Source organism: Ornithodoros turicata, unplaced genomic scaffold (genome assembly GCF_037126465.1).
Source record: "Ornithodoros turicata isolate Travis unplaced genomic scaffold, ASM3712646v1 Chromosome29, whole genome shotgun sequence".
Classification (NCBI taxonomy): domain Eukaryota; kingdom Metazoa; phylum Arthropoda; class Arachnida; order Ixodida; family Argasidae; genus Ornithodoros; species Ornithodoros turicata.
In genome coordinates, this window is record NW_026999353.1 from 97,675 (window position 1) to 120,254 (window position 22,580).

Consider the following 22,580-nt stretch of genomic DNA (forward strand, 5'->3'; position numbering starts at 1 on the left):
GCTTACAGGAAAACACAAAGGGGAGTTTATTAACACATATAGGGATAGGGGTCGACGTTTCGGCAGTCAGCGCTGCCTTCGACGGGACTGGGGTTTGGTGACAAGAACAAGCTTTATATATGGGAGAGGGTTATGTACAAGGGAAAGAGAGCAGCGCATGCGCTTTTGTCATGACTAACATAGGTTGGTGACTAAGTGAGAGGGGAATGACCGGGTCTGTGCAGCAGGACCTTGAGGAAATACCCGTGAGCCTGAAAAAGAGACAAAAGAGTGTATGTATTGTGCTGGATTAGGAATGCAGGTTGCGAATAGTAGAAAGGATTCCTGGATCTTCGTTTATCTGACACTGGAATTTATGAATGAGATAAGACTCGCGCTGTTCCCTGAGCCGCTGGGAAAGAAAGCCTGACTGCAGGATGAAAATAGATATATTGGTGATTGAGTGTCCTGGTTTACTGAAATGGCGCGACACTGGCAGATTAGGTTTCTTCGCGACGTCAGATTTGTGGTTATTGAATCGCGTTCTAAATGAAGTAGCTGTCTGTCCGATATATTGGGCGTTGCATTCATTACATTGAAGAAGATAGACAACATTGGAAGAATTACAGTTAAAGTCGCCATTAATGTTGACCCGATAATTAGAATTGGTACTATCTGCAGAGTTAGCGGCTTGCATTGATTTACAAATTTGGCATCTAGTTGCATTACAAGGGTGGCAACCAATGTTATTTTCTGGAAGTTTGTTAATTTTGGCATTTACTAGTCTGTCTTGGATGTTCCGCGCCCGGCGATAACTTACGCGCGGTGGCTGTGAGAATATTTCCTTCATCCGATCAGATTGTGAAAGAATTGTGTAGTGGCGGTTGAGTATCCGGCTAATGTTAGGAACGCTGCCATTGAATGTGACAGTGAGATTTACTGCAGAATTTCCATTGGCTCGAGGAGATCTTTGGAGCAATTGTTGGCGATCTGTGGATCTTGCTCTGGCTATAGCGTCTTTAACAAGTTTGTCCGGGTATTCACGATCAATGAAGGTTTGTTCTAGTCGTTGGAGATGGTTGTCTAGTTCGGCATCGTTAGTGCATATTCTGCGGTAGCGCAATGCCTGACTATAAGGTATGGCTAACTTAGTATGCCTTGGATGGCAACTGCGGAACGATAAGTATTGCTGAGCATCTGTAGGCTTCCGGTATAAGTTGGTTGAGATGCCGCCGTTTTGTAACTTGACTTCGACATCCAAGAAGCTAACAGTGGAGGCGGAGTAGTGGGAGGTAAATTGAATGTTAGGGTGAATTTGGTTGAACCGGTTGATGAACGTGAGAAGGTCACTTTCAGAATGAGGCCATATGATAAAAATATCATCTAAAAATCTCTTGTACACAAGTGGTTTCAACACGGAACATTCGAGAAATGTTTCCTCCAGGGATGCCATGAAGATATTTGCATAGTTGGGGGCCATTCTCGTGCCCATAGCTGTCCCGTTAACTTGCAGATAGTGCTTGTTATCAAATTCGAAGTTATTGGAGGTCAAAATCAGTGTTAGCAGTTCGGTGAGGACAGTAGGATCATACGGCTGGTCAGGTTGATTTTTGTATGCTGAAACGGCCGCTGCTATACCATCTGCGTGGGGAATATTAGTGTAAAGGGACGTGACGTCTAACGTTGCCAAGAGACAGCTTGAGGGAACGGTTACTTGCGATACAGTTTGAAGGAAATGGTTGGTATCTTTGACGTAGGAAGGTAATTTAGGGGGGATAGATTTGAGAACGTGATCGACGAAGGACGATATATTTTCTGTAGCGGTACCGTTACTGGACACAATTGGTCTTCCGGGATTGCCTGGTTTATGTATCTTAGGGAGCATGTAAAATCGGCCTGGTTTAGGGTCTTTAGGAAGTAAGTATTCGTAGAGCGCATCGCCAATTTTCTTAGTGGTCTTTAACCGTTTTAGTGTTTTACATATATCTGCGGCAATTTCATTAGTGGGGTCGGATTCGAGAGGTTTGTAAAAGTCTGCACAATTAAGTTGACGGAGTCCTTCCGCCACGTAAGCTTGCTTATCCATTACGACTATGGCACCTCCTTTATCAGCCTGTTTGATGATGATACCTTCGTTGCTTTCTAGCGCGGACAAGCTTTGCTGTTCTGCTTTCGTAAGATTGTGCCGGAATTTCCGATTGTTTGAGCTTGCATAAGTACTGAGAATATCTTTCTGAACAGCTTTGATATACATATCAAGACTTTTATCTCGGTTCGGGTTGGGAGTAAAATCGGATTTTATACGGAAAGGATTTAGGTTTGATTGCGGTTTGTCGTAGAAGTATTCCGTAAGGCGTAGTCGCCGCGCAAAGTTGTCAAGATCCAGATGTAGCTGATATTCATCGATTTTACTGTTATTGGGACAAAACGATAATCCCTTCTCCAGTAGAGAGATTTCCGCGGGTGTAAGGTCACGGGAAGAAAGGTTAACTACGCTACATTTGGTTAGTGTGGGGATGTCGGGAGCAAACCGGCTGTTGCTGTCTAACGGGGTATCTGGACGTAGTTGTGAAGTATTGCTACGGGCTTCGGAATTAGGGGGTGCCGAATCTGTGGAAGTATTATGAGTTGGAGGGCAATCGATTTTGTCTCTAAATAATTTCTTTTGCTTTTGGAGCTTCAGGTGGATGTTTTTCTTTTGGAGGAATTTGTCTAACTCTGATCTATGAGAATGTGACAACGGGGTAGTGCTGTTAATGGCATCGGCGTCTTCGGATAGAGACTGGATAGTATCTTGGCAGTGAGAAATTAGAATTTTAGTTAGGTCTAAAGATGCTTTGTTAAGAATGGACAGCCATTGCACATTGTGTTCATGGTTCAAGGGGAAGGTTGATGTTTTGTGGATTTCTAGCCCACGCGGAATCCTGTCGTTTTCATGATAAGTAGCCAAAGTATCACGATGGGAGGTGTAGCGTGCAACTTTATCCGCGATTTTTCTGAGTTTAAAGAACGCCTCAGTGCTACTGCTGACAATTTGTGGAGAGTGAATTGGTACTGACTCACCGGCTAGTCAATCCTGCTGCTTGGCTCGTGACGATTTCTCGGCACGTGTGCTTCTTTGTGTCCATGCTGCAGCCTCCTGGAGTGTCGGCCATACGGGGTCCGGCGTTCCAGTGCTTGCTGTACGTGTGGGTAGGCGACGGAGCAGCCGGGGTACCAGGGACCGCAGTCGGTGGGCGATCTGGGTGACTCCTTCGAAACTGGGGTGGAGGCCGTCAGCTGCAAGGACTCTGGTTGGGGGCTGTCGGTGGAAACCATGGTCCAGGAAATACAGGTCACGGGCACCTCGGCACAGGGTCATCAGTCGTTGGTTGAACGCAAATGCCCGGGGATTGCACTGGAATTCGCGTCGCCTGTCAAGATAAGGACGACGGCGGTTGTAGGATCTGGGTAAGATGAGGGTACATACCACAAGTTCGATGTTTCCCCGAGAGCGAATGTGGTCGATGAGTTGCACATAGCGACGGATGGCCATGTCGGGATCGGTGTCCGGCATGTCATTCGTCCCACAGTGCAACACCACGACACGAACACTTGCGGGCAGCTGGTCCACCTCTTCTTTGAAGTCTGCGATTCGGCCTCCGCTCTTGGACACGAACATTGTCGGGGCAGTACGGGATCTGGGGTCGAAGTGGAAACGGAGATATTTAGTTTGTGAGTCACCAAGTACAGCTATAACAGGAGCATAAAAAGGGTACTTCCTGATGGGCATCTTCGGTCCTCCTCTGTCGGTGGTCATCGTAGAAATAGATTAGAAGCTTAGGAGGGCGGTTGACCACGAGAATGAAATAAGCAGGAAAAATCAGAAGACGACAAAGAGCTTACAGGAAAACACAAAGGGGAGTTTATTAACACATATAGGGATAGGGGTCGACGTTTCGGCAGTCAGCGCTGCCTTCGACGGGACTGGGGTTTGGTGACAAGAACAAGCTTTATATATGGGAGAGGGTTATGTACAAGGGAAAGAGAGCAGCGCATGCGCTTTTGTCATGACTAACATAGGTTGGTGACTAAGTGAGAGGGGAATGACCGGGTCTGTGCAGCAGGACCTTGAGGAAATACCCGTGAGCCTGAAAAAGAGACAAAAGAGTGTATGTATTGTGCTGGATTAGGAATGCAGGTTGCGAATAGTAGAAAGGATTCCTCGATCTTCGTTTATCTGACACTGGAATTTATGAATGAGATAAGACTCGCGCTGTTCCCTGAGCCGCTGGGAAAGAAAGCCTGACTGCAGGATGAAAATAGATATATTGGTGATTGAGTGTCCTGGTTTACTGAAATGGCGCGACACTGGCAGATTAGGTTTCTTCGCGACGTCAGATTTGTGGTTATTGAATCGCGTTCTAAATGAAGTAGCTGTCTGTCCGATATATTGGGCGTTGCATTCATTACATTGAAGAAGATAGACAACATTGGAAGAATTACAGTTAAAGTCGCCATTAATGTTGACCCGATAATTAGAATTGGTACTATCTGCAGAGTTAGCGGCTTGCATTGATTTACAAATTTGGCATCTAGTTGCATTACAAGGGTGGCAACCAATGTTATTTTCTGGAAGTTTGTTAATTTTGGCATTTACTAGTCTGTCTTGGATGTTCCGCGCCCGGCGATAACTTACGCGCGGTGGCTGTGAGAATATTTCCTTCATCCGATCAGATTGTGAAAGAATTGTGTAGTGGCGGTTGAGTATCCGGCTAATGTTAGGAACGCTGCCATTGAATGTGACAGTGAGATTTACTGCAGAATTTACTGCAGAATATATATATATATATATATATATATATATATTCATGGAACGATGCGACAGCACCAGAGGACACGTGTTTCGCCGTGTTTGCGTCTCGTCAGCTCTGGGTAGCTGCGCATCGTTCAGAATTGGCAAACCAGGGGTCGCTCAGCGAGCAATATACACCAGGGAGGGTGACTGAGCACTCCTCAATGCCACAGTGCAAGCCAGTGAATTATAATGAGGGGGAAAAGCCATTAAATAAACAAGTAAATGATGCTAGACGTGTTTTTAATTCAAAATTACAGATTAAGATGGCTTCTATGGCTGCACGCAGAGAAACAGATACTCATGGAACGATGCGACAGCACCAGAGGACACGTGTTTCGCCGTGTTTGCGGCTCGTCAGCTCTGGGTAGCTGCGCATCGTTCGGAGTTGGCAAACCAGGGGTCACTCAGCGAACGTAATTTTGAATTAAAAACACGTCTAGCATGACGTTTCCACCGGTACGCCGCGCCCCTTCGTACCGGCCACACTTCAGCGCAGGGTCTTCGACACTCTTCACTCCCTTGCCCATGGTGGCGTCCGTGCCACCCACCACCTCATCTCATCATGATACGACTGGCCTGGCATGAGGAATCATATCCGCAAATGGACCCAGTCTTGCGTCCCATGCCAGCGTGCGAAAGTGTAGCGTCACACGACCTCCCCCCTTGCCGCCTTCCTGCCCCCGGATCACAGGTTTCACAACATTCACGTGGACATCGTCGGCCCGCTTCCTTCATAACACGGTTACTGCTACCTACTCACCTGCATAGACAGGTACACTCGGTGGCCCGATGCCGCTCCTATGGTGGACGCCACCGCCGAAACTGTATGCTTCACCTTACTGCACACCTGGGTCGCACGTTTCGGGACCCCAGCCGAACTCATAACTGACCGAGGAGCACAATTTGAATCCTCCCTATTTCGCTGCATGCTCAAAATGTTGGGAACAACCAGGTATCGCACAACCGTCTATCATCCCGCCGCCAACGGGCTCGTCGAGAGATTCCATCGTCATCTGAAATCTGCCATCATGGCATATGAGCATCGCACCCACTGGCATAATCACCACCCCTTGATACTCTTCGGTATTCGCTGTGCCGCCAATGCGGACTCACACTGCTCCCCCGCGGACATGGTCTACGGATCGAGCCTCCGAATTCCGGGGCAGCTGCTTCTTGCCCCTCGAGACCACTTGGACTCGCCCCTGGACTTCCTCGCCCGACTCCAGTCCACTCTCTCCCAACCTCGGCCTCTCCCGGTCCGAAAATCCGTCGGACGACCATTCTATATACCCCGAGAACTCGCCTTCGTCACCCACGTTTTCGTACGTTCGCCCCCCCGTACACCGATCCTTGGAAGCCCCCTACACCGGCCCCTGCCGCGTCATCGCCCGCGGTTCCGTATCCTAGTCAACGGTAAAGAGCAACCAGTCGACATCGATAGGCTCAAGCCCGCCTACCTCCAAGACGATCCACCGCCAGACGCAACTACTACCGCTTCCAGCTACAACCGAGATGAAATCAATTGCAATATAGCATATGCTGGAGGGCACTCCCTAGGGGGGCATTAGCAGACTCCTAAGGCAGTGTCTTAATTAACTTTCAATGATTAACTTTTTATTATAAAAGCTACGAAGTTGCTCCAATGAGAACATCTGATCTCTTCGGTCACCAGATACCAAAGCCGTTTTCAGAACAAAAATCCGTTCGATAGATCGTCCGCAAAAAATTTGTGAAGGAACGCCATTTTTTCTTTATTTTATTCATTGCGCATCTCTAGAGACGCGTCTTTCCTTCGCCCCCAATACGAGAGGATGAAAGAGCACGCTATCGCCTCTTACGTCCTGGAAAAAGATTAAAAGAAAACAGAAAATGCAGCCCAAGATAAGGGCAGTCGCGATAGAGTCACCCGATAGATTTGTGTTTTTGTTTTGTTTCCGCAAGTTAAAGCTAATCTTCGACGCATGAGGCGGCACTGTGCTCTTTCACTCTCTCACACTGGGGGTAAAGGAAAGCCGCTTCTTTGAAGATCCGCAATAAACCAAATAAAGAAAAAAAAACGCGCTCCTTCACGATTTTTTTGCGGACGATCTACCGAACGGATTTTTGTTCTGAAAACGGTTTTGGTATCTGGTGACCGAAGGGATCAGATGTTCTCATTGGAGCAACTTCGTAGCTTTTATAATTAAAAAGTTAATTATTGAAAGTTAATTAAGACATTGCCTTAGGAGTCTGTTAATGCCCCCCTAGGGAGTGCCCTTCAGCATATGCTATATTGCAATTGATTTCATCTCGGAAAAGTGATTGATATATTTTTCAAAAATCTGTTCACACTTAGCGTGGACATCCTGTATGATATCAAACACACGAGCCCTGTCAAAAAAAAAACACACAAAAACTGACATGTTTGTGTTGCAAACGAACTGGTCTTACAATACAGCGCCTGTTTGTGACACAAACGTCGTGGGAGAGTGTCAGTTTCGCTTTAACGGTGCTATGTGCCAGCGATTATTTCTATTCCGATTATTGCTAGGGTGGGCACCCTCTGTATAGCTGAGTGTGATTAGTATATTATAGTATATGTCACTTATGGACTACTGCCCAATACTGTCGCTGATTCGCCTAATTCTTATATGTATTCATGTATACGTCATAGACATTAGTACTCCTAACAGTTTGCAGTTACTATCTGTTGCTATTTCGTAACTCGAGAAAATACAGTCATTGTTTCAGGGCACGACCTTTTCGGCAAGAGAAAGGAAGTCTAAAAAGGTAGTAAATAAAGAAAAAATACGAAAAATAGTTTTTATGTTCATGCACAACACGCCGAGTTTTGCACTTAATTCCGTGTGAACCGTTATTTGAACCGATAACCGGTACTTTTACCGGTTTAGTTCCGGTTCAGCTCCAAGATGGCGTCGGCCCTTTCGGTTCGGTTCCGTTCCGGTTTTGGTTCAAGTTCGGATTCGGTTCGACTCTCTGTGACAGTGAACGGTCTCCGTTCGAAATATCAGTGGCTGTCGTCTTCAGACCCTTCCCTTCGTATTGTCTGCTTGTTTGGCTCATCTTGGCTAACTACCCCTTGCAAGGTAAATATAAATGGTAGCGAAGGCGGGAAAAATACGAAATATGTGTTAGCAACCCTGCTCCCTTCGTGATACACATGTGAGCATAGTTGTTGAGGGGCAAACTACGAAGGCAACCAAAAATAATTTAATCGTAGACGCGAATAGTACGTGTACTAATGCAATATGCATGTTTTTAATATAGCAATTCGCGCGGTCTGCCAGTAATACGTAAGATTATAGACAGCGCCGAGTACACTTCCGGTTCCTGTCCCTCTCCATGTTGTTAGCTGTGAGTTTGTCGTACGTTGACTGCGCACTTTGTGACTGTTCAAAGCCGTTTTCTTCGCCATCGTCGTCTTTTGAATTTCAAACCACAAAGTCCAACACGGGACATTCTTCGGAGGAATGCAGGACAGTAGCCAGCTATTGCTTTATTTGAGTGTCAAGAATGTGGACAGTACTTTGGAGCTGTCGGTTCCTCTTCCTACCTTTGCGACGTTTGTGGGTGCGTGTGAGGAAGCCTTCAAAGCCAACGTCAAGACATTCCTCACGTCCTAAGCGGTCAGGTCCAAGCTGCGTGAAGTGTTGGACACACTGGTGCCAAACACATTGAGTTTGTGTTCTCCATCGGTGTATGATGATCTATTTAACTTTTTTCTGAGGTGACTGTTCTGGTTTGCACGACAAAGGAATTAGGAAATACGAAGTAGTACGTTATCTCAGAAGGCACTCCAGCAGGCAGCCAGACAGTTCGTTATCTCTGCACGTTGCAGTTATGTAACCAGAAGTTGTTTTTCATGCAAAAGGATATGCATGATTCTGTTGTCTATCCAATGCTTTCAGTTGTAACCTAGATCACACATGATCTCTCGTAATTCTTTCATTCCCGTGTAGCGCACGATTTGTCAAAGTTCACTTTTGCACATAGCTCTTGTGCTATTTGTAAATGGACAGCCATGCAGAGTTCAGTGGTCTGTGCCTATTATGTTTAGTGTATGTACACCTGTGTACATAGATCCTTGGCACGTAATTTTATATTTTGAATCCTGCGCTGAGTTCAGTAATTGTCTGTACAACCGCCAGTATGTAGGGGCACTTATGTGCAGGGCTAAGCACCTTGTGCAGCTTGGAAATCTACACCACATGGCAAAATGTGCACAAAATAGCAGAAGCACAGAACACTGTCAATGCTTTGACATGCCTTTAATACAAAAATGCTGTTGTAATCAAAGTAGAAGTAGTCATCAGCAGGGTGTGTACACACTGAACAACGTCGTCATTGCTGTAGGCTGATATTACAATGCATAGCATTCGTTACAATGCCAAAAACTGTGGGCAGAATTAGCACCACACAGCATGCAAATATCATATAATGTGATCTTCACGTGCCAAATATGTTCACTTCCACCCTCTTTGTACGAGAGATATGTGGAAAGTTTCCGATGTGCATGGGGACAGCTATAGCAGCATGCATTGGACATTAAGGTGCTGGGCCCCACCTGTGTTTGCAGGAATTTGTACATTATCCGTTCGTGCTTATTCAGTACATGGACTGTCATACTGGTTATTTTGCACATTATTCTGTCATGGGTATTTATTATGAAAGATGGAAGTCACTGAAAAGCCAGTGCGTTCCAGCCTCAGAACATCAATTGTGTCATGTTGGTATTTATACTGTTTACAACGGCATGGCGAATTTACCTGTGAAAAAAGAAAGCAAGCCTCCACCTGGTCTCCTGTGTCCTTTGTTGCACTCATGTCGCTAGTGTTGATTCTTCTCTGTTTACATATTGTTTAAGAGTTTTTGCTCTTGGATTAGCTTTCAACAGCGATTGTGATATTCCGAGGCTCGACATCGCGATGGAAGGAACGCGCAGCGCCCGCGCTATACGTAATGGTGATGTACCAGGTGATGTCATTATGACGGAATTTGTAGTTTGGATGGATGGCGCTGACGGTCTTTATCATGACCGCCCTTGAAGACGTGGTGGCCAATGCAAGCTTGGCTACCATTTATATTTACCTTGCCCCTTGTCTACAGGAACTTGTCTGATGTCTGTTGCACCTTCTTCTTTTCCTTGCTGTGCCCGTACCTACTACTAACTGGAAATCGTTTCTCCGTCTTACAGGCATCAAAGGCTCCCATTGCGAACACGCATTCGGTCCAGAGGAGTCTCCAGGGAAGCGACAGAGGAAAGAGACTCACCGCTGTCGCTTCAGAAGTTACTCGAGCTATCACATGCCCAACGTTAAAAAGCACGAGAAAATTCACACCGGGAAGAGGCACTACATGTGTCAACTGTGCTTCAGTGGATTTTCGGAACAGAGCAACTTGTACGCGCATTCAACAAGAGTTCATCAATCTCAGAGGAGTCGCACCTACTCGGAGTGAAAAACCTGCGTGTTGGTGTTGACCTTGCATGGCGAACTGCTACTGGGAACGGGACAGAGAGAAGAGACGCACCTACTCAGTCTGCGGGAGAGCACTCGTACGGGAGGATCAGACACAGTACCATTCGGATGAGGTATACCGCCGTTGGGGTTGAAGTCTGTGGTTCAGGGTGACCACCAACCTGGAAGACCTGGGAAACAGGGAATTGCCCGGGAATTTTGACGCGACCGGAAAAGTCGGGGGTATTGTCAGAGAAATTTGGCCAAAAACTGGCTAAAGTCGGGGAAAACCGCGGGCAAGTGCCGAGATGATGTGCGACGGATCATGAGCGTCGACCGGTGCTTGAGAGGCGATACCGCGGCAGTGTTATCGCGAGTAGCAGTTCCCCAGTATACGATGATGGCAGAAAAGTGGGAAAGCCTCGCTAATACTTAATATAGATGGACTGAGGGATCTGTATCAGAACATAGGAGCATGTACCAAGTTCCCTTTTAGTTTTCGTCAGGGAATTCGCTCGAAATAGTCAAGGAAAACCTGGAACAGTCAGGGAATTTGAAGTCTGTAGTTTGGTAGACACCCTGGTGCGTGGGTTTGTTTCCTTGACTCGAGGTGCTTAGGAGTAAGCGCTGGACGTGCTCAAGAGTTGACTCCCGATTACCCTCTTCTCGATGCGGGACACTGGAATCGATCGCGTGTTACAGTTCTCGTATGTCACGACTCCCATGCGTAGGTCGCACGAGGTGAATAAATGAGTACAAGGTGTGGCGAGCTGTTGAGGCTGTCGTCTGCATCAATATATAATTTGTTGTTGTCCTGAGGGAAAGCTTTTTCACTATTTCTCAGGCGTTCAGTCTGTTATCTGTATGAATATGTACCTTGCATTGTTAACCTTGGAGAAACTTTTGTGTTTAAATTTGGGAGGCATCAAAGTGTCTTCTTGCACTGGTATCCCTGGAGCAACTTTTTTTCATTGCATATTTGAGGCATGAAGCATCAACATGTTCTCTTGGGGTGTTGCTCCAGTTGACAAGGCTGTGATTTTCTTTTTCTTGCGGGTTTTTAAAAGAAAGTCTGCTTCATGTATCTTCCATTTAACATTGTGTTTGCATCTTAAGTGTACCTGGCAAAGGTTCACGAGACAGAGCTATTCCACGAGTGAGGAAGGCAGCAGTGCTCGTTTGGCAACTGTTCCGATGATAACCAAAAGGAATGTTCAATTACATGATGGCTCTCTTCATACAGGAACCATATGTCCATAATCAGTTAAAAGCATCACCAAAAGCATCACCATCAGGAGAAGGAAGATAAGTGCTCTACAAGCAGATGCGGACCCAATGACGAATATGTTCTACAAGTATGTGCGAGACTTCGCTGAAAAGGACACTCATATTGAAAGGATTGCTCACAAATGATTTAACGCACAAACATCCATATTCCTGCACATATAGTGTGGGTGACGTCACCAGGTCAGACTCGCTCATGAGTGTGCGCATGTCTTTTTCGTGGCAAGGATGTATCTTAAATGTTAATTATGTTAATAATGCCTGGTTTGCTTATCAAGATTACTTTTAGATTACTTTTTGATTACTGAGATTTACTTTTTTATTCATTGCACACATTGAAGAGGTTGCTTCTCGCAAACGCTTTGACACACAAACGTCCATATTCCTGCATATTGGATGTGAACAACCTTACGTGGTCAACGTTGCTGGTGATTATGCACATGCCTGTTCATGGCAAGGATGTATTGTTAAATATGAAAGGCGTGCTTTGATTTACATAGCAAGTGTACTAAGTAGAAAATCAGCATGCACGTGTTTGATATGCAGTTTGTCACCTTTCTTTTTCGTCATTTTAACATCACCTTCATACATCACAAGAAATATATATATATTTTTTTTTTCTTGTTTCTCTTTGCCTCAAGATTTGATATGCTACCCTTATCTTCAAGGGCACTTTTTTTGTCTTTGTATAATGTTCGGCGTGAAATACACGTGCCTCCATTTTTATAGTGTGTAACATTATGTGACACCCTTTGTTTTTTTGTTTTTTATTTTTTTTGTCCTTTTGCTCTCGTACTGGTACCGTTTTTATCAAGAACATGAACTTTTTTTTTACTCATTGGGTACAAAAGCATCATACCTGTCCCTTTTAGCCCTGCAAATCTGTACAATGTTGAGATGTGAATGATGTTGTTACCGATGTATTTCTCAAAGTTGCTTTCTGAAAAACGTGTGCATGCATTGGATGCATAAGAGTATGTAAGGCAGATATTTCCAATCTCTGACTTACTATTTAGATTACCCTTAGCGTCATAGTTGTGATAGTTCTCTGTTTGTGAACTTTATCGTTGGCCTTTGGTTGCTGCTTTCACTGTTCGTTTGATGTGTGTTGATGTCGTGGTTAGAGATCCAAAATTTCCGAAAATTTTTGTCCCCGAAAAATTGGAAAAACGGATGGAAACACGCTTACTGCTGAGTCGAAGCATTGCCGGCCAAGCCGCTGTATACAATGAGCTAGAAACTTTAATAGTGTTCACCCTCTAGGCATAAATTCAGAGCAGAGCATCCCATGAGACTGCTGTTTACTCAGTGATAGGTAAATGGAACAACCCGTCCTCTCCGACGAGAACTCCGACATTGTGTGCGCGATGGCGATCGCTTGGAGAAGCCAGACGGAGCTCTAAGTTGGTGGTTGCTGACGGATTACAGGCAAATACGGCACTGTTGCCGGGTTGGAACGCATCGAAGGCACAAAAATTTAAATTTTTGAATTTTGTCTTTTGGAAATTCTGCGCAGTTTTTCCGGAGACGAGAAAAAAAACTTTTTCCGAAAAGTTCCGTTTTTCTTTGTGTTTTTTTTTTCTTTAGGGGGGGGGGGGCATCTCTAGCCATGGTGGAATGAATTCTTATTCCTCCTACTCGGCTGCTTCAAGAACCACACATACTATGGAAATGCAGCATAAGATGTCAACTTGCAAAACGAGTGCACTGTTATCGCTTCCAGATAGGCTAGTGATAGGCTACTGCATAGTGAAGGCTGGACAGTAGGGATGTAGAAAAGCTCTTTTACCCCGATCATGTACCGCAAGTTTTCCAGCACCGCCTCCAACCCCTTTGCACGACCAACGGTCTCCTACACTCACCACACATAAGAAAAAAGCATGTGCTAGAGAGTCCACAAAAAAGCATTGAAGCCCATCAATTGACCATCCCCTTCCTCCATTTTTGAGACGGAATTCTGCACAAAATCCCCGACCACGCAGTGCTTCAAATGGCCTTAGATGGTGTATACGGCGTGTGGTCCAAAACTTGGATCTTTGCCTGCCTTCGTCCGTGTCTTTTGGTGTCACCTTTGAGGGCTGTTTAAAACAAAAAAAAACAATTAGTTTTGAAAGCCCAACGGTTAGAAAAATAAGCTTCCAAAAGAATAATGCTGGAGTGGAACGTACGGAACGGACCAACCTATTTAAAGCTACGGTGACCTTATTTGGTGATGAAGGTTGGGCACCAGCGCGGGCAGTGCATATGCTAAATCGTGTCATGTGGGTGTCAGATGTTTTTCAGCTGGCTCACGTGATGCGACTTAGCGGACCCTGGTTTATTTACTTCTTTCTTCTTTTACGTGTCTGTGTGTGCGTTGCAGGTAAGGAACAGGAATGCAGAGCGAACATTGCGCAATTATGTAACCACATCACTGTCGCCCCTGCCTCGTTGCCCCGCTGTTGTATTTTTCGGCATAAATGACATTGCTCGGCATACTTAGTCGTGTCTGTCCTTCCTCCTGCAGGTTTGAACCGCCGCGCCCGCAGGCCTCCTGCGCCTGCCGCCCAGAAGCCTCCAGGGAGGCACAGGTGCAGCTTCTGCGTTTACTCCAGTCCCTACAAGGCTCGCACTAGGGTCCACGAGAGAACACACACCGGGGAGAAGCCCTACGTGTGCCCAGTGTGCTCGAAAGGATTTTCGCAAAAGGTCTCCCTGGACAAACATCTGGTAGCGATCCACAAGGGCCAGAGGAACTTCGCGTGCTCTGTCTGTGGGAGCGCCTTTTCCTCCAAGGACACCCTGGACAGACATTCCAAAGAGGTGCACGAGGACCAGAGGAACTTCACATGCTCCATCTGCGGGTGGCCGTTCCACCGGAAGGACCAACTACGACGTCACCAGAGGGCGCACCTTAAATGAGGTGGAGCGCATTAAGTCCGTGCGGGGGCACTGAGGCCCCTCCTTTGCATCGAGATGTCTTCTGCTGCTGACGTCATTGGAAGAACTTTTCTGATTAAGCTTCCTGTTCCTAGTACACCTTTCGTATGGGCATCTGTTGCATGGTTATTGGAGAGTACCCGTGTCACCTTTTCTGATTAGAATAGATGAACAGTGGTTCACGGAACACGTCAGCACGATATTCCATATATATTTTGTGTAACCGTTTTTACATTACTGCTTGTCACGTGCGCTCACTCGATCTCATCCCCGCTTTGTGCGCGCAATTTTGTGTCAGCATCTCAAGTTTACCTCCGGGTACTTCCGGGTACGTCCGGGTACACTAAGCCTCTAGTGAACCGGTCAGTAAAATACTGAATTAAAAATACTGCATTCAAATTGAATGCCATTTGCATCTAAATTATGGAGAAAATAGCTGGACCTGCACGCATAGCATGAGAGGAAGCAGAAACTAACGAATGCGAGTACCACATAAACTAAATTTAGACATATACCAAAAATTAAAACACAAAAATACAGAGAAATACACAAAAAAGGAGCAAGAAAACACACATGCAACTGCATAGTTACAATAGCATACATTGTAGCAAAAATAAGTGGGGAGTGGTACAACTGCTATCCACTATATGAAATGCTGCTTGAGTGCGCAAGGGTATGTGATCTCGAGGTTGATAATAACGCGTATAATCTTGAATCCTGGACATTCGAGACACATTTTTCGTTTAGTATACCTGCCCTTTTAATGCGTCGAAGTTATTGTGGCATTTCTACGGGGAAGGTGCTACAGTTAGTCTTTCTTCCCTCCCCAAGAAAGGCACCTGCCAAAAAAGGCCCCAAGAGCCGAGCAATTGCAATACACTCAGCTTGAAATTGAATTCAAATAATGGGTTTCACGGGAAACGGACGTACGCAAGATACAACGCATTCATCTTCGTTTTCCAGTTTGATGATTTTCTTTAAATTCGTTTGGGGACGAATCGGGTGCTATTTACGCACGAGATTTCGGGGAGAAATCGGGCGCTATGATCTCTGTTTGATATGTCGTCGGGGAATCTTCGAGTGAAATGAAGTGCACAGGAAGGCAAGTCACTGCTGTGACACTGGGAGAAGAAACAATAATCTTCACAGTTCTGCTCGGAATTGGGGCAGTGAATGACTGCGGTATTCAAACGCTTGTGCGAGCTCCACAAAAGCTTGCCCTTTCTCTCCTGCAGGAGGGGATCATAAAAGGAGGACAAATAGGTTGCCTCAAATAGCTGTCTTGGCTGATATTATGATGTGCTTTTCTGACAGTTTACCGAGAATGATGAGTTTAAGGACCGCAAGGATTTCGGGGTAGATATTGGGTTCCACTTCAATTCTTGAAAATTTCGTCAGGAGCGAACTATCGTGAAACATCGGGTTTAACCCGAAAACCACGAACTCTGTAGACATATTCGCAAGTGTGAACGTAACGATTTCTGCATTTCTGCTGCATTTGTTCGTCTGGGGTTTCTCTTGGGAAGCTACCCTTTGTCTGATGCTACGGCTACTTGTCTGGCGTTTGCTGTAGCTCGGTACCTGCTTCTTCTGTCCCCTGGAAGAGGAACGGGATTCTGGAGCAGATATTGCGCAATATGTAGCCATATAGTTCGCCACTGTTGCCCCAACCAACGCCATCTAGACTCAGAAGACCTGGTTAATGCCTCCTCTTCCTCACTCGCTACGTGGACACATATAGTCGGAATTCGTCTGCTACCGCAATTCGTCACACTGCGAATTCAAGAATCTGCAAATGAAACAACCAACTTTGAAACTCACTCAAACAGCCAGCTTCCGAAAATTTGAACCTGTCGACAAGTGCAACACGCTTTCCAGAAAGGGAGCCTCGAGAAAAATATGGACCGTTTTGGACTTTATTTTGTCTTCCTGTTTAGTACGCGGGGACGTTGCTTAATAGCCTAGGACAGTGGCTGCCCATGCGGCTGACGGGGCTCGTTTCTATGGCTACGACCGCTGAAAGCACGTTCGTGATTGGCTGCGGCCGTTGAAAACACGGTCCTCATTGGCTGACGCTTAGTTGTTACGTCATGTCGACGAGTAGGCAGGCTCGCACTGTCTCGGTGGCGTTGCTCCTGCCTTGTCTCCCTACTTGTATTCGTCTTTACTGTGCAATACATTCGTTGACATAATATATGAGTGTTGGCCGCCATACTTCATCACATTCGTTCCTACTGTCGCAGGTGTGAACCGCTCTGACCGCAGCCCCGTACTTGGCGAAGCTCCAAAGAGGCACCGGTGCAGCTTCTGTCCCTACTCCAGTGATTACACGGCTAATCTGAAAATGCACAAGAGAATTCACACTGGAGAGAGACCTTATGTTTGCCAAGTGTGCTTCAGGGGATTTTCGCAGAAGGCCTCCCTGGACAGACATTCGGAAGCAGTCCACGACTGCCAGAGGAACTACCCGTGCTCCGTCTGTCGGTGTGCATTTAAACGGAATCATCATCTACAGCGTCACCTGAGAGTGCACTTTAAATAAGGGTGGAACACTTGCGGATTACGTCTGTGTGAACGTACTGAGGCTCTCATTTGTGTCAAGATGTGTTCTGGTGTTGATGTCATTGGAATAACGTTTTTTTTATTAAGCAGCTGTTTCCTAAAATTCCTCTCATGTAATCATTGAAGAGTGCCCATGTTGCCTGTCTGATTATATTTGACAGTGATTCACGGAACATGGCTGCACGACGTTCAATGCTTTGTGTCATCTTCTCAAAACGGTACAGTCTGTCACGTGTGCTCCCTGGAACTCATCCCTGCTTTGTGCAATATTGTGTCAACATCTGAAGTGTACTGCAGACTTCGGTCTGCAGTACACTTCAGATGTGAACGAGGCAGTAAAATACTGATTTTAAAATATTGCATTCGGGTCGAATGTCATTTGCATCTAAAGACACTTGAGATGAAGCAGACTGTGCATGAGAACTGCCATAGACTCTCCACTGTCCATTCTGTGGATGTGCATGCAGTGTCCAAGGGTTAAATATGTAACTTGAACAGTGCTGTTATCCATGTATTTGCCAAGGTTGCTTCAGACGTTAATCAGAAAAAAGCTTAGAAGCATCAAATGTAACATTATCGGAAGCTGCACAATCCAGACAGTCATTCTAAAGAACATACTTGATGCAAGAATATGTTGCAAAATATGCAGTAATTACTTTATTCCATGAAGATGATTCAGGAGTATCATTGGCAGGTGCAGTTTCAGTGAATCTTGTGATTTTTTTTAACATTGTTCCTCCATTTTTAAGAATAAATTCTGCACAAAATCTCCGGCCACACAGTGCTTCAAATGGCCTTAGGTGGTGTATACGGCGTGTGGTCCAAGACTTGGATCTTTTCCTGCCTTCGTCCGTGTCTTTTGGCGTCGCCTTTGACGGTTGTTTGAAAAAAAAAAATCAGTTTTGAAAGCCCAACAGTTAAAAAATAAGCGCTCAGAAGAATAATGCTGGACTTTGTGAGTGGAATCGCTGGACTACAACGTACGAATCTTTAAAGCTAAGGTGACTCTACTTGATGATGAAGATTGGGCTGGGGGAGTTTCATCACCAGGGGGAGCAGTGCGGCTGTTAAATCGTTGTTCTTAAGTTCCAACTATGACACGTGCATTTATAGCTACTATCAAGTTGATACAAGAGGTTCCCAGTACCCAATTCGTGCTCCTGAATTGATATGGTGCTATTGGAACGAACCACACGAGAGGAGAGAGAGAGAGAGAAGGCGTTTGCCTAGGAATCTGAGGTCTAGTAATAACTCATTACGTAATATTAATCGACGAACTCTTTAAAGGCGAGGATTTCGGTCGAAAGCGAGATCACGGAATGTAACACAATCCTCGTTGAAGGTCATTCTATTTAAATAACCTTGAAACGATTGTGTGAGTTTAAATATCCATCGTCGAATTTTGCTACAATACGCAAATAAGCCGAGACTGACAACCGCAGGTGTAGTACCGCGTAGTGTTCTTAGCTTTCGGGTTCTAATATTTTTGAAATTCTGGGGAGGGGGTAAAAATTGGGTGATTTTTTAGAAAGGAGATTCGGGGAAGAATCGAGCGTGCTCTGTCACGTGTCGGGAGTTTCTGGGTGAAACTAAAATCGCGTGAGTCAAGCTGCCAATATAATTGCAGGGATGAACCACGCCATTGCAACAGGAGAGCAAAAGAAGCACCCGGTAATTCTTATGAGGTGACTGGCAGGAACATATTCAGGTGTTTTCTTGGGAAACAAGGTTGATAATGTGATTCATCCCCTTCGTGGCTCACTGAGAAGGTATACGAGGTTGAGAGACCTCGCGGAATTCGGAGAGAAATCGGTTTATGCCCGAATCTCAGAAAAAAAAAAAGTTCGGGGTGCAAATATTGTGAAAGATCAGGTTTAACCCGAAAATGAAGAACCCTACACGATACCGGTTGGTCAGAGTATGTCGCGAAACGCGCGGTTCGAATTCGCGCAGGTTCGAAGAAAAAAATCTAACATTTTTGAAAACGGTTTCGAAGAGATCGACAACTTTGCGCATGCGCGACTTCCGAATACGAATTTTAGATGCCTTGAGAAATGTCGTTGTAAAAAAGTGTTATGCCCGGTACATATACCCTCAGGAATGCAAGAAAAAAGCTCAAGCTTTTCAAAGGTCTTCGTCTCCGGCATCATACACTACATGCACATACAGTCGAACGTCGTCGCGAACGGCGTCGTCGCCCGTCGTCACTTTGTCGTCTCCCAGTGGTCTTCGCATAAATATCTTGTTCGGTAATACGATATTACCTTTCTATGTCAAAGACCAGCATTTGCAGCACAACGAGGGGGCGAACACGTGTACACTCTAAACCCAGTGACGGACATGTGCCATCTGATCAACTGGCACATTTGTTTAAAAAATGTGCCAGATGACTTCAAGAGGACCGCGGTGCCTGCGAAAGCTGTAGGTACTCCGTGCCCCCTGAAGCAGCTGGTACGACATCCCTGCTGACACCAGGAGCCACAGTGTTCCGGCCGTTTGAAGGGTTACCCGTACCCCCTAATACAGGAGTCACATAGTGCCTCTCGAGTTGGAGCCCAGTATGATGGGCTCCACAATTGGCAAAAAAAGAAAGAGAAAAGGAATGAAAATGCACCAAGAACATCAAACATGTAACACTAAATTTTATTGGTATGCACGTACCTGTAAATTGTCATCCAGTACATCATCGTTTGCCGAATTGGAAAGCATACACGGTTTACTTAACTCCGACGTTCACATATATGGAGCACATATTGCACGGACACTAATAATCCGATAATCCGCAAGTCCTCGCACGCCCACACAGTCCTCGAAACTTCGAACAGGCAGTCTGCGCAAAGGTGAGTCAAGTTCATCCTGACGAACAGGACAGATCCTCACCCGAAATGCCAAGTTTATTTAAATGATAGTGCAAGTCTATGAACACAAGCGAAGAGTACCAAGTTACATAAACTGCTGCGACTAAAATGTCGATCTCTTCATCGAAGATTGGGTAGTTTTTGTTTTTATTTTATGCACATTTTGAAAACCATTCAACATGCTCCTAAGCATACAAAGGTTGGTTTTACACACAGGCATTTCAGAAAAATTTTCAAACTATATAAATGACAGAGCAGTCTTCAAAAAACGGGTTATATGGTACGAGTTTTCCTAGCCATTTCAAAGGCGTGTTGCAAGCATTCAAGAACAAAACCATCAATGTGTACAAACTACAGTGAGAAAAAACTTCTCAGGGGAAAGCGTTTATTATTTTCCAGAGTACCTTAAGGAAACCCTCATGCCAAAACGTTTTCTAGGCATTTAACAAGAGGTTCACAAACATACAAACATAAATAGCGTACTAAAGTTGCTTCAGGAAAAGTTTTCCATCGATTCCCTTCAAGCATTTTAATGGAATCTCGCAAAAAAAGTGAAATGCTTCATCTTTCTTAAGCAGTTCAAAAGCTCACAGCATTAAAAAAAGAGCACAGGGTACAGGTGTTGTGGCCAGTGTAAGAGACCATATTGACATATCAGATGCTTTGGTGCAGTCCCTCTGACTGACACTTTGGAGGTAGGTAAAGCTAACAATTGAATTTTTTTTTCTGGGTGGGAACCTCTGGGACCGACCATTTTTAGTGCCAGATAAGGCTCATTTGTTTCTGCTCATAATTACACAAGGATTCTAACTGTCAAAGTATGTATCAGACGGCTTCAGGTCAACTACACTCAATCCAAGAATGCATGCGTCTTATGGTATCGAGGCATTAAAAAAAAACTGCATTGACAGTTATGAAGGGAGTTGCCTCAGGACAGAAGCCGCCGATATTTCGAACAGAGACTGTTCTTCTTCTGGGCACCGTCCTCATCATTGACATGGTATTTAAAGGGTTAGGTGTGACGTGTTTAAAGGTTCATGCGAATTGTGGGTCAACAGCCCGGAGGGAAGAAAGGGTCCATACGGGCTTCTACGGCCGGAGTGAATGGCTGCTGTGTTAGAGTGTGGAGGGGTTTATGTGAACGTAGTGATCTAGGCTACAGACCGGTTGCAGAAAAATGGAAGGTTCACGAACACGTGGACGAAACGGGACAACAGGCAAGAATTGGCAAGCATAGCGAAAGATAAGGAGGTTAGTGGTTACGTGGGGAAAATTCCAGAACGAGCAAAGGTTTTTTTTAAATATATTATTGTAACACAAAGTTGTGGCACGCGATAAAGAGAGCAGAAAGCAGTGGCCATGCAGAACATAACAGATGATAATGGAGGTAGAAGGGAAAAGCATATTTTATTTGTGAAGTGTTTCTAGGGTGCCTTGTGATTTGTTGATACCGGACGGGTGAAGAGCGTTGAACTTGTATATGAGATAAGACTCCCTATCACGTCTGTCACATGTGGATCTAAACCCAGTTTCTAGAATATATAGTTTAATGTTGTCAAAATTGTGACCAGGAACGTTAAAGTGTTCGGCGACTGCTTTGGGGAGTTTGTTGGACGTGTCGGTTCTGTGTCCGGTAAGGCGGTTGTTCATTTGTTGGCCGGTTTCACCAATGTATTGCATAGAGCAGTCGCCGCATTCAATGCAGTATATGACATTGGAGCTTGTGCATGTGAATGTGTGGTTAACTGGGTGGGTGTAATTGCTAGCAGTGCTTTTGATGGAGTTAGCGTGTTGAACGTGCTTGCATGTTTTGCAGCGCGGGAGGTTGCCGTGTCGTGTTCCCGTGTACGGCGTGCTCGTTTTGCTGATTTTGGCATTGACCAAGGAGTCTGCCAGGTTTCTTGCGCGTCGGTATGTCACCTGTATGGGATTTGTGAATATGTTGCTAAGTCGGTCACTGCTTTGGAGGAGGGGCTCGTGCTTCTGTAGAATAGCTTTGATGTTTGGAAGTGCGTTGGAATATCTTTTGATGAAGCTTATTTGGAACGCGTCGCGATTTTTTCGGTTTTCCAGAACCTCGTTTCGATCGAGTGTGAGTGCCTTGCGACGGAATTCGGTTAGGAGGGAGTCTGGATAGTCCCTTTGCGCAAGTGTACTGCAGAGTTCGTCAATCTTCTCAGCGTAATCTGTGTCGTTTGTGCGACACAGATTACGCTGACACAGACAGACACACCAAATTATGCGTACACAGACTACACATACTACATACACACATACTCACACTACATACTACACAGACACAACAAATTATGCGTAGTCTTACACTCTGCCCATTAGGAATTCCAACCTTACAGTGACGCGGGTGGTGACTCTTGAAGTGAAGGTATTGTTGTTTGTCAGTTCGCTTTTTGTACAGGGTTGTGATCAGGTTGCCGTTGTCTAGTGATATCGTGGTGTCGAGGAACTTAATTAAGTGAGTTGACTGTTGTGATGTGAACTTTATGTTGCTATGCGCGGTGTTCAGTAGATCTACGAACTTTTGCAGTTCATGTTCCCCGTGTTCCCATATTATCAGTATATCATCGATGCATCGAAGGCACACCGTGGGTTTTAATGAGAGGGCGCTGAGAACTTTGTTTTCTAAGAACCCCATGAAGATATTTGCGTATGTGGGCGCAACAGGTG

At 45.4% G+C, this 22,580-nt stretch overlaps 1 protein-coding gene across 1 annotated transcript; it reads right to left on the reverse strand.

Annotated features, from left to right (window-relative positions):
* Positions 1-2,893: 2,893 nt before the first annotated feature.
* LOC135373675 (uncharacterized) lies at positions 2,894-4,016 on the reverse strand. Its single transcript, XM_064606766.1, has 2 exons — positions 3,449-4,016; positions 2,894-3,376 (listed from the first exon to the last, which is right to left on the reverse strand). Exons 1-2 carry the CDS (start codon positions 3,776-3,778, stop codon positions 3,050-3,052), a joined length of 657 nt encoding a protein of 218 aa, XP_064462836.1. The 5' UTR covers positions 3,779-4,016; the 3' UTR covers positions 2,894-3,049.
* Between the last annotated feature and the right edge of the window lie 18,564 nt (positions 4,017-22,580).

Bases quoted from the DNA above. Each gene is read 5' to 3' on its own strand.
- LOC135373675 (XM_064606766.1), bottom strand. From the start codon at position 3,778: ATGACCACCGACAGAGGAGGACCGAAGATGCCCATCAGGAAGTACCCT. The intron at 3,377-3,448 runs GTATGTACCCTC...CGCGAATTCCAG, and splicing joins GGGGAAACATCGAACTTGTG to TGCAATCCCCGGGCATTTGC.